The following is a 16,172-nucleotide window of genomic DNA, read 5'->3' on the forward strand; positions in this document are numbered from 1 at the left end:
CGGAGTCAACAGAGAGATGGCTTTGGTGGTGAATGAGCGATGCGATGCGCAGCTGGATCGAGACTCACTACTGCACTTGATCCCTGCTGGTATTGTTGTGCAATACCAGCAAGGAATCTAAAAAACACAATATGTAGACTGGTGCTCGTATAGATGTTTTTACAGCGTATTCCGTTGCATTGTTTGTTAATGTAGTAGCTGACTTGGACCAAAGCAGAATGCCAATGAAAAGGTCTCTTTTTGCAGCTATTGTTTCAACTTTAAAGTGTACTACTAGAATGACACTGGATCACAATAAACTTTACTCAGTTCAGTTATTGAGCCCTTGTAGGAGAGATATATGCACAGTGACAATGATGAACTATGTTGTTGAAAACTAAAACAGGGATTACAAACAAGCAAACACAGCAGGTGGGACAGGTGATCTGAATTGTATGTATTTTAGGTAGATGGCCTTGGATCAAGTCCTGGATTTCCAAACTGTGAACCACCAATGAAGAGCATTTAAAACACACTGTGCATTCAGCTGCATGAGCAAGAAAACTTAATTTAAACAAATTCCCAAGCAAGTTTCAGGTCCTAAGGCATTGACTTTCATACCACAGTGACGTGAACTGCCTGCCCAGAGAGATAACTGTCAATAACACACTAATCTGTACAGGGTACTAAATCCTGAGAATCAATAATCTACGGATACAGTTTTTCAGTAATGTAAAGTGCAAGAAATTGTGCAGCTAATGAGCAAACACATGTCATTGACCTCCCTAGATCCCTTTCTGCTACAGCACCATCGCAAAGTAAACATGGTATGTATTTACAGCTAATAGAGTGAACACTTTTGCATGCAGACATTGTGGACTCTGCAGTTGTACATAACAATTGTGTCCTAAGCCCTCCAAAAAATGTAAACAACAGTATACAGAAATCACAGCAAAACTAAGTCATAACATTCAATATTTCAGTAAAACAGTTTGATGTAAAATAACAAAGTGCAACAAGTTTGAAACTATACAGAGTTTATTTTTTTATCAGCTATTTTAGGTTTTAATTATCACCACCTTTTTTCATCTACGTAACATTTAAAAAATCTGGCAAATCCCGTCTCAAAGCGATGCAAAAAAATACATACATTTGTTACTTCTAGACTAGATTACTGCAATTCCTTATTATCAGGCTTCTCTAATAAGTCTTTTAAATCTCTCCAGTTGATCCAGAATGCTGCAGCTTGTGTACTAACAAAAACTAAGAGAAGAGATCATCTTACTCCTATATTAGCTTCTCTGCACTGGCTCTCTGTAAAATCTAGAATATAATTTAAAATCCTTCTCCTCACCTACAAAGCCCTAATTGGTCAGGCACCATCATATCTTAAGGAGTTTATAGTACACTATTACCCCACTACAGAGCTGCGCTCCTTGAATTCAGGGTCACTTGTGGTTCCTAGAGTCTTCAAAAATAGGATGGGAGCCAGAGCCTTCAGTTATCAAGCTCCTCTTCTGTGGAACCAGCTTCCAGTTTCAGTCCGGGGGGCAGACACACTCACCACATTTGAGAGTAGGCTTAAAACTTTCCTTTTTTATAGTCCTTAAAGTTAGGTTTGGATCAGGTTTACCTTGGTTCAGCCCCTAGGTATGCTGCTATAGGCCATAGACTGCCGGGGGACTTCCTAGGATACACTGAGCTCCTCTCTCCTCTTCTCTATCGCCTTCTGTATGAATTCATGTGACATTAATGCTCATTACTAACTTTGCTTCTTCCCTGCAGTCTTTGTGCTTTCTCGCCTCACAGGTTTCCATGGATCAAGGACACACTTGGATAGTGGTCGTGCCTCCTGCCGTGGCCCTGCTGACACCCACTGCTACCATTATTAGTCACATTACTATTACTGATACCATTAATGCTTTTATCATCATTATTATTCGACTATATCCACTAATGCTAATTGTATTAGTGGTCGTAATGTTTGCATCATTATTCTGCTTACTCTCATGTTATGTTGTTCCTTCTGTACACATGACATCTATTGCACTTCTGTCCATCCTGGGAGAGGGATCCCTCCTCTGTTGCTCTCCCTAAGGTTTCTTCCTCTTTGTCTCCCTGTTAAAGGGTCCTGGGACAGAGGATGTCGTATGTGTGCAGATTGCAAAGCCCTCTGAGGTAAATTTGTGATTTTGAGCTTTACAAAATGAATTGAATTAAATTGAAAAGTTTATAGAGATGATCACTGACAGTGAGGTTTCATTTCATTCCAAGATGAAGGAGTTTCCTGTATGGTCCTGGTCCACCCCACAGGCCCCTGACACAAGACAAATACAGAACATTAATAAAATGTGGTATGATTAATTACTATCAACTATTAACATGCTGTTATTTAACTTTATACATACCGTAGAAGCCCATGCCAATAGAGGTGAGGCATCACATCAGCTTTCATGTAGTACATAAGTCTTCTTTCTTTCGCTTGGTTGATGGGAAATGTTTCCAGTGGTTGTCCATTGTAGTCAAACTCTGCAAGAATCACTGTGTTGTAGCTTGTAACCAAGGGACACGAGGTGTAGCCATCATACTGTAAACAAGGAGGTTACTGATTATGTATTTGCATAGTTTTCAAAATTAAAAAAGATTAATCAAGATTGATGTTTATGCGTCACTTACTATCTTATCTGGCTTCTCATTTTTCAGTACTTTGCTGATGGTTCTGTTTAAGATAGCAGTCTGTGCAGCTGAGAGCGATAAAAGAAATGGTACACTTTTATAATACATGTGTAAGTTCTCTTTTTAATCACTAAGGATGTGACCCAAAGGAGGAAAGAACTCTCTTCAAATTACAGAAAAATCACAAGCAGTTAACAATAAATGTAAGTGCATGAACTGTATGCATCAAAAGAGTGCATTCCAGAGTTACGTTGGTGCAATGTTGAAACTAATGGCACGGAAATCACTTACCGACAGCCGCAGCCGTTCTGACTGTGGGCAGGTTGGTACAGTCTCCAATCCCAAACACGTTTGGATATCTCTTATGTTGGAGGTTGTCCTTGTTGACATCCAACCAGCCAGCCTCATCTGCCAGAAGACTGCCTTTAACCACCAAATTGGGTCCCATTGGTGGTGTGACATGAAGCATTTCATACTGATAAAGAAAAACAAAAAAGTTTCAGTTAGTCACAGGAGTCCCTTTTTCTAATTTGGCAAATATTTAGGTGCAAAGAGTGAAATAATGTACTGTGTATTAGGTTGTTCATTACATAAAAGGCACAATAGACGAAACCTTTTTTTAAGGATTTAAAGAGGAAGGAAATGACATTGCACACAGTGTAACAGGTTGTCCAGTGAACACAGCAGTCATTAATATACTGGATGTAAAAGCTACTGTTCAGGGACAGTAACACAGTTACCTCAAGCACTTTGGTTTCGCCCGGTTTGTCAAGATTTTCAAACACAGCTTTTTGCTTATCTGCTCGCACTTCAATCAGGTTTTGCCTCAGGTTCACTTGTAGGTCTCGTTCTTTCACAATGTCCCACAATGAGTCTGCATATTTCTTGATCCCAAAGAGCACAGGCAGCGATGTATTGTATATGATATTGGCTTTTGCCCTTTTTCCTGTCTTGGATAGAAATATAAAAACATCTTCCTTTACTTTGGAGAACCACACTTCAAAATGTACTAAATTATCATTACATTCTGAAATGTAAGTACCTTTCTGAGATAGGCATCTGTTAGGTACATAATCTTCTGTGGAGCTCCAGCACATTTCACAGGAGTATTTGGGAAAGTGAACACAGCGTTGCCCTCTTTGAAGTCCTGCAGTGCTTTCCACGTTTTCTCCACAGTTTGGACCGAGTAGTTTGACCCAATCTTTGGATGTTCAAATCCTTCAGGCAGTCCTTTGATCTACATACAAGAAGAGTGTACATTTTCTGGAATATAATTCTTTAAAATGAGATTAAATGGACCTTTATTAATCTAGAGGAAAATTCTTCAATAAAGTAATGAATAAAAAGTGTATAAGAGGTTATACTAACACCAGTATAAAATAGAATAGCAAGTATAAGATACATTTAGTAAAAAAGAAAAGCAATGCATGTGCTTGATATTAAGAGTAATATTGAAAATGATATTGAAAAAATAAAAAGTTATATTGCACATGATATGGGAATGAACAAAGCTTTACCTCACCTTCTCAAAATGGATTTGTAAACCAAGAGCCACAATCAAATACTCGTAGGAGATCTGCAATGTGAAAGAAAGTCCAAGTGGGGCAAGATGCACATCGATCATAATCATTTCAGAATAATCTATTTCATATACTCCATTGAGTCAGTAAATGACACATTATTCAATATGCACACTGTAAGACAGCAGTTCCCTAAAGCAAACGTACTTCATTCCCGTCATCTGTGAGGACAGTATTTGTGTCTGGGTTCATTTCCTGAACTTTAGATTTCACCCACTTCACTCCAGAGGGCATAACACTCGCAGTAGAACGAGCTGATGAGGTTACCGATTTTGCACCGGCACCAACCAGGGTCCAAATTGGCTGATAGTAGTGCATCTGTAGAAACAGAAAAGCTGTATGACACACTGGGAAAATACTCGTTTCTAAAAATGCAAACATGAATTCACAGCTGGCTGAATGAAAGCCAGCTGTGACAATGAAAGTTGTCTTCTAGTGATGCACAAAGAGAGGTGGGGCAAATAATAATCACAATCCACTGGATCCTCACCTCACTGGGCTCCACAACAGCCACATTCTCAGCTCCCATCATCCTCTTCATTCTTGCACTCATTGAAATGCCTCCACTTCCTCCTCCTCCAAGCATTTTATAGTGCAGTTTGGCAGAGGCACGGCTGCTCGTGTGAAAATGAGAGATGGCAATGCCTGTGGAGGGGCACTGCCTCAGACGACGCAGTGCAGCCATCCTGTGTGAGAAATAACAAGGCATTGTTGTGGTTGGCAATAAACTAATTTGTACTGTCTCAGACTGAAATGTACAAATCTGTCAACGACCTGCATTTGTGTGATATATATATATATAGATAGATACTTTATTAATCCCGCAAGGGGACATTTTTTCGCTCCAGCAGTATTTATGGTACAGATAAAGCAATAAAAATTACAGAGTAAAAAATGTGAAATATAAAAATGGAAATATAAAATTGCACAGTATATACAATAAAAATAACAAAGTAAAAATATGAAATATAAAAATCCACAATATACTGTATACATTGAAATAGAATAAAATTAACTACACAACAGTGCAAAGATTTAACCAAACCAAACAACAGTGTAACGGAGTTATAGTCTTGTGAATGATTTGACTAGAGGGGATTTATTATAAAGTCTTATTGCAGTGGGGCAGGAATGTTCTCCTGTATATGTCCTTGTGACAGTGGAGCTGGATCAGTCTGTTGGAGAAAGTGCTCCGCTGTCCCTGCAGTAGGTGGTGGAGAGGGTGGTCCGAGTTATCCAATATGGATAATAGTTTCTTCAGTGTCCTCCTCTCCACCACCTTTTCCAGAGTGTCCAGTTTGCAGCCAATGATGGGCTGCAAATAAACACCGGCCTTGCCTTACCTTGAACAGCACTACAGCTCACCGCCCGTTTAACGATCTGTCTGACCGGTTATTAAGACACAATCTGGTTGAATTAAGTCCGACCTACCTCGACTCTGCAAAGACTGCGGGACTTTTACAGATGTATGACGAGTCACACGATGTGAACTTTAATAAACCACCCTTTCAAGGGGACGGACGAAATGCGGTTGGAGTTCAGAACATTCGTCCCGCCTCCTCCATCATTCGACCAATCAAAAGTCTGAACAGTCTCACCTGTCATTAGGCTTCAAACAGGTGCCGCAGAAGCTCTCCAGCGACTGCAAGAACAAACACCACGTTTTGTTGAAAATCCTAAATTTCTGTGTAATTATATTTAATGCTCGATTGTTGGCTATTAGTCGCATGTTGTGCGACGAAGGTTTAATGTAAAAACATATCTTGTGTGATTGATAATAATAAAGCTTATTTATACAACACATATCAAAGCGAGCATCAAAGTGTTTCACAGGCACACATACAAAGAACAAAATATAGCATACAATGCAGACACACGCACTTTCCCACATAAATATATATTTACAAACATGAATAAATCCCAACAGTCTACAAACTACAAGTAGCCTACAGAGCAGATATAACCGGAAGTAACCGTGTCTGTGACTTCCGGTTAATTTTTTTACGGCTGAATACTGTCCGACTTGACCACAGTTTTTTCCCCAACGCCCCCTGCTGCTGCCGCCTGCTCTCGTCCACTTTCCAGGGAAGGCGCAGAACGAGTACATTAACATACTGCGGTCAAGTTGAGTCGGATAGTCAAATATAGCATTCAATATTTCAGTAAAACGGTTTGATGTAAAATAACAACGTGCAACAAGGTGGAAACTATACGGAGTATATTTTTAAGTTTTAATTATCACCGCAATTTATAAGTCTGAAGTCATTTTATGATTAAAGAGCAATTAATACAACAATGAATTTAGCACCGACCAAGATGATATAACCACCAAGATGTTTATAACTCAGTTAAGCACTCATAGAAAAATAATGCACAAAACTCTATTTCCAGAAGGTATAAGTGTAAGAAAAGCACTGTGTTGTTTGCATTGTAATGGTCATCTCAAACACAATCACTGGTATAAAATGTTTGGTAGCACAAATGATTAACAAAAAAAAAACCCATTGTGTAACCATCTGAAAAAGAGTAGGCCTATATTTGTATACTGAAGTAATGACTACTGTCAATACTGTTTTTAATGATTGGTTGACAATAATAACAGCTGTAGAGTTGAAAATCCCTCTAATATCCTGTAAAAACTCATTATAATGCAATTGTACCAAAACACAACATTTTTTGTTCATTTAAAAAAAAAGAAAAAAGAAATCAGGCTAACTTGGCTCAGCTTATTGGATGTTCGAAGGCAACATGAACTACAGTAGATACTCTGCAGCACGAAAGTGAAATTTGTTTTTGGAAGAGACTGGTTGACTTCAGTTAGGCTGTGGGTCTTAGCTGAAACCTACTGGCTAACCTAGGGTTACAAGTCAAAGAATGTCATACAAACATTTGTTCTAGTCTCCTTGAAAAATCTCACCGTTGGTTGATGACAGCAGCGAGACCTCACATTGAATGTGCCTCCAAAAGAACCAAATGATTGACGTATAGCAGCTAAACGCTACATAAGAACTGCAGAGATGAGTGTCAATTCTCGAGAGTTTCTTTTCTGCACGCTTTCTCATTTCAGGAAGTCATTTTATTTCATGGTAATAACAATGCAACTCTTACTGCAGGTTGAACTAAACTTAGATATTTAAATATTCACGATGACTTCACCAAACTTGTGATTAGTCATGGTATTATCACACTAGCATTCGTATATGTAAACGATGAATCCTCCATGCACACCAAAGTTAGTCACAGAGTTCAACAAGGTTCAAGTCTAATGATGAATTTTCTCTAGACGGCATCGGCCTGGCATCCAGCACCACCGTAAAGAATCTCCCAGATAAAACAAATGTCATAGCCGCCTTTTTTAACCTACGTAATATTTCAAAAATCAGGCATATCCCGTCTCAAAGCGATGCACAAAAATGTGTTCATGCATTTGTTACTTCTAGACTAGATTAGTGCAATTTCCCTAAGGTTTGTTCCTTTGTTTTTGTTTTCATTTTGTGGGGGGGGGGGGCATTCACACCTTTTCCTGTACGAATGCGAGGGTCCTGGGACAGAGGATGTTGTATGTGTACAGATTGCAAATTTGTGATTTTGGGCTCTACAAAATGAATTGAACTGAAAAGTTTGGGGATGATCATTGATAGTTTCATTTTCAGTTTTCATTTCATTCCAAGATGAAAGAGTTTCCTGTATGGTCCTGGTCCACCCCACAGGCCCCTGACACGAGACAAATACAGAACATTAATAAAATGTGGTATGATTAATTACTACCAACTAATAACATGCTGTTATTTAACTTTATACATACCGCAGAAGCCCATGCCAATAGAGGTGAGGCATCACATCAGCTTTCATGTAGTACATAAGTCTTCTTTCTTTCGCTTGGTTGATGGGAAATGTTTCCAGTGGTTGTCCATTGTAGTCAAACTCTGCAAGAATCACTGTGTTGTAGCTTGTAACCAAGGGACACGAGGTGTAGCCATCATACTGTAAACAAGGAGGTTACTGATTACGCATTTGCATAGTTTTCAAAATTAAAAAAGATGAATCAAGATTGATGTTTATGCGTCACTTACTATCTTATCTGGCTTCTCATTTTTCAGTACTTTGCTGATGGTTCTGTTCAAGATAGCAGTCTGTGCAGCTGAGAACGATAAAAGAAATGGTACACTTTTATAATACATGTGTAAGTTATCTTTTTAATCATTAAAGATGTGACCGAAATCCATATTATCATGCAAGATGTCGGGGGACTGAAGCCCTTCCCGGCACACACTGAACAGGTCAACTTATCACTGAGCTGACAGACACTCCCATCCAGGTACAATTCACCTAACAGGCATGTCTATGGACCCGGAGGTCCATAAACAGGGCGACCATACAAACGTAACATCAGCGGCGTATCACAAAGTTTGGGGCTTCATACATTCAATGGGCCTTCATCAACGCCTGTACAGAAAGTCCCCAGTAGATTTGAGCCTGAGATTTTCTTACTGCGAGGCCACAGTGCTAACCACTAAACCAACACGCAGCCCTGTCATGCTTTCACCCAATCAAAAGTGTATCCTCTGTGTGGAAGCCACAATGCTGTCAGACTTGAGTTGCATTCGATGCAATTACTGTAAAATTGGAGTACAACGTTCCTTGATTTGAGAGGTAAAGTAAATTTAGCCTACAGCATTTTAATATTTTAATCAGGAGAAGTCTGTTATTGGAACATGTCCTAATGTCAGATAGCCGTTTGATTTTAAAAAGGTGCTAACACTCAGCCACTAGAGGTCTCACTCTCCCCCCTGTTCCATTGCATTCACTTCACAACAAGTGGTTGGCAGTTCTGGCAAGGATGTATGTGGGAGTGTGCATCTTTACTTATAACAGCTATGTTGTGCATCCGGGGTTTGACAGGATTGTTATTTACTGAACTGTCAAACTTAGCCATTTATTTGTATTTTTAACTGACAACTTGATTGCTGACGACACAGAGATACCGCCTGATACTAATTATACTATTGGCTCACAATCCTTGTTAGAAGCGGCAACCAAATGTCAAATATCTTCCCCAGAGGGGATCATGAATGTCTGCGCCATAGGTCACAGCTATCACTCAATAACTAACTGCTTGGATGTCTGAGGCAGTTGTGTCATTAGGTGATTACGATCTATTTTTAGATACATTTCATGACACATACTTTAAATCCTGACACTTAAAACAGTATATGGTACCATTTTGAACCCATGAAATACAGACTTTTATATATTTGGAAAGAACTGTCAAAAGCATTGATGTGCATCATCACAGTACAGTCATACCATTTAGTTTACATCTTAAAAAATAAGTTCAGGAGTGTAGTACCTCTTTAAACTAAATTCTTTACTGCCATTAGATTGCAGTTGGACACAAAGTGATACGTTTTCATTGATTTACAACCAGATATCATCATCAGTAATGTGAAGTTGCCATAAACTTCCCATCATTTAAGAGTCAACAAACAGGAAAAGACAAACACAGGACATGTAAATTAGCTAGGCACAGAGAGTTACTTTGGTAAATCACATGTGCAGTCAGGGTGGGGTCAGATTACTTTGAAATGTTGTCAGTTATTGAATACAAATTACATTGTTTTTGAATTAGTAACATAATTAATTGGATTACGAAATAAATGTAAACTAATCTGAATACGTTTGGATTAATGTAATATCAATTATTACAAATATTGCACCCTATACTAAACAAAAATGGACGCATTCCCAAATTTTGAGTTCCACAAATATTATTATTCTTTCCTCTAAAACGTCTCAAAACATTTTCAATGCAAATAAAATGCATTTTGCATAGTCAGCATTTACAGTTGTTCAGAACAAACTATTACAAAACATATAATGTGTGTGTTCTACAACATGTGGGATGTGGTTTCTTTGGTGAACATTTTCTGTAATATGATTGCATAATCCCGATGACACGTAATCAGTTATTGCTTAACCTTGTGTGCAATACACTTACTGAGGAAAGAACTCTTCAAATTAAGTTAACAATAAATGTAAGTGCATGAACTGTATGCATCAAAAGAGTGCATTCCAGAGTTGCGTTGGTGCAATGTTGAAACTAACGACACGGAAATCACTTACCGACAGCTGCACCCGTTTTGGCTGTGGGCAGGTTGGTACAGTCTCCAATCCCAAACACGTTTGGATATCTCTTATGTTGGAGGTTGTCTTTGTTCACATCCAACCAGCCAGCCTCATCTGCCAGAAGACTGCCTTTAATCACCAAATTGGGTCCCATTGGTGGTGTGACATGAAGCATTTCATACTGATAAAGAAAAACAAAAAAGTTTCAGTTATTCACAGGAGTCCCTTTTTCTAATTTGGCAAACATTTAGGTGCAAAGAGTGAAATAATGTACTGTGTATTAGGTTGTTCATTACATAAAAAGCACAACCGTTTAAGGATTTAAAGAGGAAGGAAATGACATAGCACACAGTGTAACAGGTTGTCCAGTGAACACAGCAGTCATTAATATACTGGATGTAAAAGCTACTGTTCAGGGACAGTAACACAGTTACCTCAAGCACTTTGGTTTCGCCCGGTTTGTCAAGATTTTCAAACACAGCTTCTTGCTTATCTGCCCGCACTTCAATCAGGTTTTGCCTCAGGTTCACTTGTAGGTCTCGTTGTTTCACAATGTCCCACAATGAGTCTGCATATTTCTTGATCCCAAAGAGCACAGGCAGCGATGTATTGTATATGACTTTGGCTTTTGCCCTTTTTCCTGTCTTGGATAGAAATATAAAAACATCTTACTTAATTTGGAGAACCACACTTCAAAATGTACTAAATTATCATTACATTCCGAAATGCAAGTACTTTTCTGAGATAGGCATCTGTTAGGTACATAATCTTCTGTGGAGCTCCAGCACATTTCACAGGAGTATTTGGGAAAGTGAACACAGCGTTGCCCTCTTTGAAGTCCTGCAGTGCTTTCCACGTTTTCTCCACAGTTTGGACCGAGTAGTTTGACCCAATCTTTGGATGTTCAAATCCTTCAGGCAGTCCTTTGATCTACATACAAGAAGAGTGTACATTTTCTGGAATATAATTCTTTAAAATGAGATTAAATGGACCTTTATTAATCTAGAGGAAAATTCTTCAATAAAGTAATGAATAAAAAGTGTATAAGAGGTTATACTAACACCAGTATAAAATAGAATAGCAAGTATAAGATACATTTAGTAAAATAGAAAAGCAATGCATGTGATTGATATTAAGAGTAATATTGAAAATGATATTGAAAAAATAAAAAGTTATATTGCACATGATATGGGAATGAACAAAGCTTTACCTCACCTTCTCAAAATGGATTTGTAAACCAAGAGCCACAATCAAATACTCGTAGGAGATCTGCAATGTGAAAGAAAGTCCAAGTGGGGCAAGATGCACATCGATCATAATCATTTCAGAATAATCTATTTCATATACTCCGTTGAGTCAGTAAATGACACATTATTCAATATGAACACTGTAAGACAACAGTTCCCTAAAGCAAACGTACTTCATTCCCGTCATCTGTGAGGACAGTATTTGTGTCTGGGTTTATTTCCTGAACTTTAGATTTCACCAACTTCACTCCAGAGGGCATAACACTCGCAGTAGAACGACCTGATGAGGTTACGGTTTTTGCACCGGCACCAACCAGGGTCCAAATTGGCTGATAGTAGTGCATCTGTAGAAACAGAAAAGCTGTATGACACACTGGGAAAATACTTGTTTCTAAAAATGCAAACATGAATTCACAGCTGGCTGAATGAAAGCCATCACGTTCCATAATCTGTGGTTTGAGTTGTCTTTTCTAGTGATACACAAAGAGAGGTGGGGCAAATAATAATCACAATCCACCGGATACTCACCTCACTGGGCTCCACAACAGCCACATTCTCAGCTCCCATCATCCTCTTCATTCTTGCACTCATTGAAATGCCTCCACTTCCTCCTCCGACAACAAGCATTTTATAGTGCAGTTTGGCAGAGGCACGGCTGCTCGTGTGAAAATGAGAGATGGCAATGCCTGTGGAGGGGCACTGCCTCAGAAGACGCAGTGCAGCCATCCTGTGTGAGAAATAACAACAAGGCATTGTTGTGGTTGGCAATAAACTCAGTTATAATGTCTGGGACTCTGTCAACAACCTAGGAGGTAGAAAGGAACCAGTTAGTACTGTAAATAACACAAGTGAGGTTGGGTGGGGATTAGATTAGACATGTCGTGTCCTCACATGCACTGAAGACAACACGATCATGGATTTGATAGTAGCTTCACCACCCATAGCTAATGTAAGGGGACCATCCCAGATAATTGACCCGACAAAAACACACAGACACCAGAATATCTTCTATAACGTAACTTTACTTGACACGTTGTAGAATAAAAGTTTGCATAATAAGGCTGCATGCTGCGTCACAGAGCCCCTGTAATGTCGACAGAGAGACAGGACTTGTGTGATATTTACCTTGAACAGCACTACAGCTCACCGCCCGTTGAACAGTCTGTCTGACCGGAAATTTAGACAAAATCTGGGAGAATTAAATCGGACCTGTCGCGACTCTGTAAAGACTGCAGGACTTCCACAGATGCATGAAGAGTCACAAGATAGGAACTCTAAAACACCCCTCGAGGAGACGTGCGAAATGCCGTTGAAGTTGAGAGCGTTCGTCCCGCCTCCTCCATCATTCGACCAATCAAAAGTCTGAACAGTCTCACCTGTCAGTTTACAGACGCTGTGTTCACACTCACGGCGTCATTTTTTTAGGAAAGTCGGTAACATGATACCGTCCCTTTGACTGCCACTTTGACGGGCGTGACCTGCAGCAAGTTGAATTTTAAACTGGCCTCAACTTTTATTCAACGCTCCAATGACGCGGAAAAGCGTTAACCAATCATGTGTGTTATCCCAAAAAGTGCAGTTAACCAGTTAGCCACTGAGTTTTTATTTTAGAATTCTGACTTTAACCTCAGAACTCAGACAAACATTTTTCAGGCATGGCCCTGATTCTCTCAGCTAGTAGTGAAACGGACATCAAGCAACTAATCAGTGATTGTCAGATTTTCCAGCTTTACATTAATGCAGCAAACTGGACTATAGGCATCAATCTAATTATTACATATAGCCTCATGTCTTGATAGTTGTATATGATTCTGTCTCCAATGTAAAAAATGTTAACTGTCACAGTTTCCGCACACATACTGTAATGCAGAGTAATTGGAGAATGAGCCATTGTGCAATAAAGAACAGACAGTCGCGCCCTTTGGAACAGTTTAATGTGTTTGTTACAAGAACATCAGGTATTTTTATATTCCTGCAGGCTCAGCCTCACCCTCTGCACACCTGTTTGTGTATTAAACAGTAAAGGAACACTAGTTCTGTTTTTAGCAAACAATGCACAAGTTATATTCTAAATTGGTGCTGAAAGTAGAGACCCCTATTTATAATATACGCAGGCGTTACACTGAGTAAAAAAGTACAGTTCGAGATAGTTCCACATTTAGAAATGAATCTTATTTTGCATAGTATGCATAACTTGTACTTTTTAAGAGTCATTTTGTTATTTTGAAAGGTGGACGCTGTGATCAAAAACAAAATGGCAGCACCTGCAGACAGAGATCTGGATGTGTGGCCATCATAAGAAAAACGAGTCTTGCCCAATGTTGTTATCTGGTTTACTATGGTGTCATCTAACAGATAAGACTGTGCAGCTGTTAAAATGAGAATACTATAGGGAGGAGCCCAGCTTTTGGAAGTATGACCTGGTATAAATATGGGTCTCGTTCTTCATGCCTGTTGTATTGTGGGACCACACTGATAAGGTGTGGCTGAAGGACAGATCAACTGACTCTGTCTCCTCGATATACCATTTATATTATTCAAGGATCTATGAAGGAATTTCAGTATAGTGGTACTGATATAGATATATTTGACTGGGTTAGTGTTTTCTAGAAACAAAATCCATGGTTCATAACAAACAGTCTCCATCAATTCATTTAATTTTATATCAGAAATGACAAAATAAAAAGACTTGTAAATAAGAACCAAATGATCTTAAGATAACAGTGTGTTTAATAGGGGATTGAGAGGGCGTTTATAGACAGTGGAGTTGATTAAGATAATATTTAAAAGAACAATTCATACATAGATATAAATAAATAGAAAGAAGAAACAAAAAACAAATATCCTAATTGCTAAACACATATGTATAACTTTTAATAGCATTCGAGGGTTTTAACCTCAGATGACTTCTCACTATTATTTCCCACAGTGAATCAGCATATTTGTGTTGTGTTATGTACTACATTAATCTTTGTCCTTATCTCCCATCTTAAGTATGGAAGTCACCAAGTGTTTGCAGGAATAACAATCTACCTCTAGCTCACCCGGTCAAGCACAATGCTGAGTCATTGGCAGCGGCCCGGGTTCAATTCCGACCAGCAGCCCTTTGCTATGTGTCTTCCTCTGAGTCTGAAGCATGACAAAAGAAACAATTGACCAAACAAAAGACACAAGTGGGGTAACACATGAGGAATGACACAGAGAGACACAACCTGATCATGATACTCAGTGGTGAAGAAGTACTCAGTTGTGTACTTAAGTAAATCTAGCAATACCACTGTGTAAAAATAATAAATAATAGTAAATACAAGTAAAAGTCATGCATTCACAATTACTTAAGTACAAAAGTATCAGCATCAAATTATACCTAAAGTACAAAAAGTAAAAGTAGCCTATACTCATTATGCAGAAACCCCCATTTCAGAATAAAAATGAATAATATTCATTGAACTATGCATTATTATGCCACTTTACTTTATACTTTTTCAAGTAAATGTAGTGGAGTCGAAATTACTATATTCCCTCTGAAATGTACAGTCCAAGCATGTGGACAATTTAAATGTTTCCACAGCTCATCATTTTAGCATCATCAAGTGTTTGTGAAGGAATCAGTTGGGACATTTTTTTCATATGGAGAGAGAGAGAGAGAGAGAGAGCGAGAGAGAGAGAGAGATATTCATTGCAGGCAGCGCACACACACACGCACACACACAGACGCACACACCATGTCCGTTTCCAGCCTCAGCTCCATATCGCCGCTGTCGGTGTGTGATCATCAGTTGACTGATTTCTCTTGGAATATCGTTATTGCTTATTGTTGCCTGCCTGCAGCTATTTTCACAGCCTGCACCGTATACTGTCTTTTTCTTCTTCTTCTCCCTGCAGCTGAACAGGCTTTGTTGTCTCAAGTACATCCATGTCTATTCATTTTTTATTCGAAAGTAGGATAACAGCGTTGAAAGTGAATACATCTGCGAAATGTGGTGCTTTAAATAAATGACAGGATACATGGAGACAAAACAAGACTGCGGCTGTGACAAACTTATGCAAGGTAAGAAACCAACATTTATTCTTTGCACAAACATTTAGTGTATTTCTTTTGAACATGAATTATATATTGTTAAGGTTAAACTCACAGGAAGCTTTGTGTTGCCCACCTGGGATCTTTTGCTAAGGAGACACTTCACTGGGGATTCACTGCTGCTGCTTGCACCAATACTTTAATTAAATGTGCTTCTCAGAACTGAAAAGAAACAAGACACCACTTGGTTTTGTGTGTTGCCTCAGATGTAACACCAAAGTAGCCCATTTATTACACACACACTTTGACTTAATCCTGCACATTCACTCCCTGCAATATACTTTCTGTCACCCTGCACTTTTTAATGTAGATGGTTGATAGTGGTTTCTTCCGGTGGCAGAAATATTCAGATCCTTTATGTAAAAATATTATAATTCGCAATGTTCAATATAGCCACATTGAACATGCCACTAAAGTGAAGATATGTAAGTATTATTTGCAAAATATACTTACGAATCAAAAGTTAAAGTACTCATAAGAATA

At 38.8% G+C, this 16,172-nt stretch overlaps 2 protein-coding genes across 2 annotated transcripts; both read right to left on the reverse strand.

Moving 5' to 3' along the window:
• Positions 1–774: 774 nt before the first annotated feature.
• LOC306698445 (sulfide:quinone oxidoreductase, mitochondrial-like) lies at positions 775–4,920 on the reverse strand (the record flags this gene model as incomplete). Its single annotated transcript, XM_079162746.1, has 10 exons — positions 775–1,491; positions 2,178–2,296; positions 2,388–2,566; positions 2,656–2,723; positions 2,947–3,130; positions 3,396–3,605; positions 3,698–3,892; positions 4,178–4,231; positions 4,383–4,553; positions 4,726–4,920. The coding sequence occupies 9 exons, from the start codon at positions 4,918–4,920 to the stop codon at positions 2,239–2,241; spliced, it is 1,314 nt and encodes a 437-aa protein (XP_079018872.1). The 3' UTR covers positions 775–1,491; positions 2,178–2,238.
• A 1,147-nt stretch (positions 4,921–6,067) lies between these two features.
• LOC306698444 (sulfide:quinone oxidoreductase, mitochondrial-like) lies at positions 6,068–12,922 on the reverse strand. Its single transcript, XM_079162745.1, has 10 exons — positions 12,734–12,922; positions 12,137–12,335; positions 11,782–11,952; positions 11,577–11,630; positions 11,097–11,291; positions 10,796–11,005; positions 10,359–10,542; positions 8,309–8,376; positions 8,041–8,219; positions 6,068–7,949 (listed from the first exon to the last, which is right to left on the reverse strand). Exons 2-10 carry the CDS (start codon positions 12,332–12,334, stop codon positions 7,892–7,894), a joined length of 1,317 nt encoding a protein of 438 aa, XP_079018871.1. The 5' UTR covers position 12,335; positions 12,734–12,922; the 3' UTR covers positions 6,068–7,891.
• Between the last annotated feature and the right edge of the window lie 3,250 nt (positions 12,923–16,172).

The sequence above is a fragment of the Pholis gunnellus genome, assembly GCF_910591455.1.
Source record: "Pholis gunnellus genome assembly, chromosome: 7".
Classification (NCBI taxonomy): Eukaryota; Metazoa; Chordata; class Actinopteri; order Perciformes; family Pholidae; genus Pholis; species Pholis gunnellus.

Excerpts from the sequence above, each read along its gene's own strand:
- LOC306698444 (XM_079162745.1), bottom strand. The coding sequence starts at position 12,334 with ATGGCTGCACTGCGTCTTCTGAGGCAGTGCCCCTCCACAGGCATTGCC. Across the intron at positions 11,953-12,136 it reads CTGTTGTGGAGCCCAGTGAG|ATGCACTACTATCAGCCAAT; the intron begins GTGAGTATCCGG and ends CTGTTTCTACAG. Across the intron at positions 7,950-8,040 it reads TATTGGCATGGGCTTCTGCG|GGGCCTGTGGGGTGGACCAG; the intron begins GTATGTATAAAG and ends GTCTCGTGTCAG.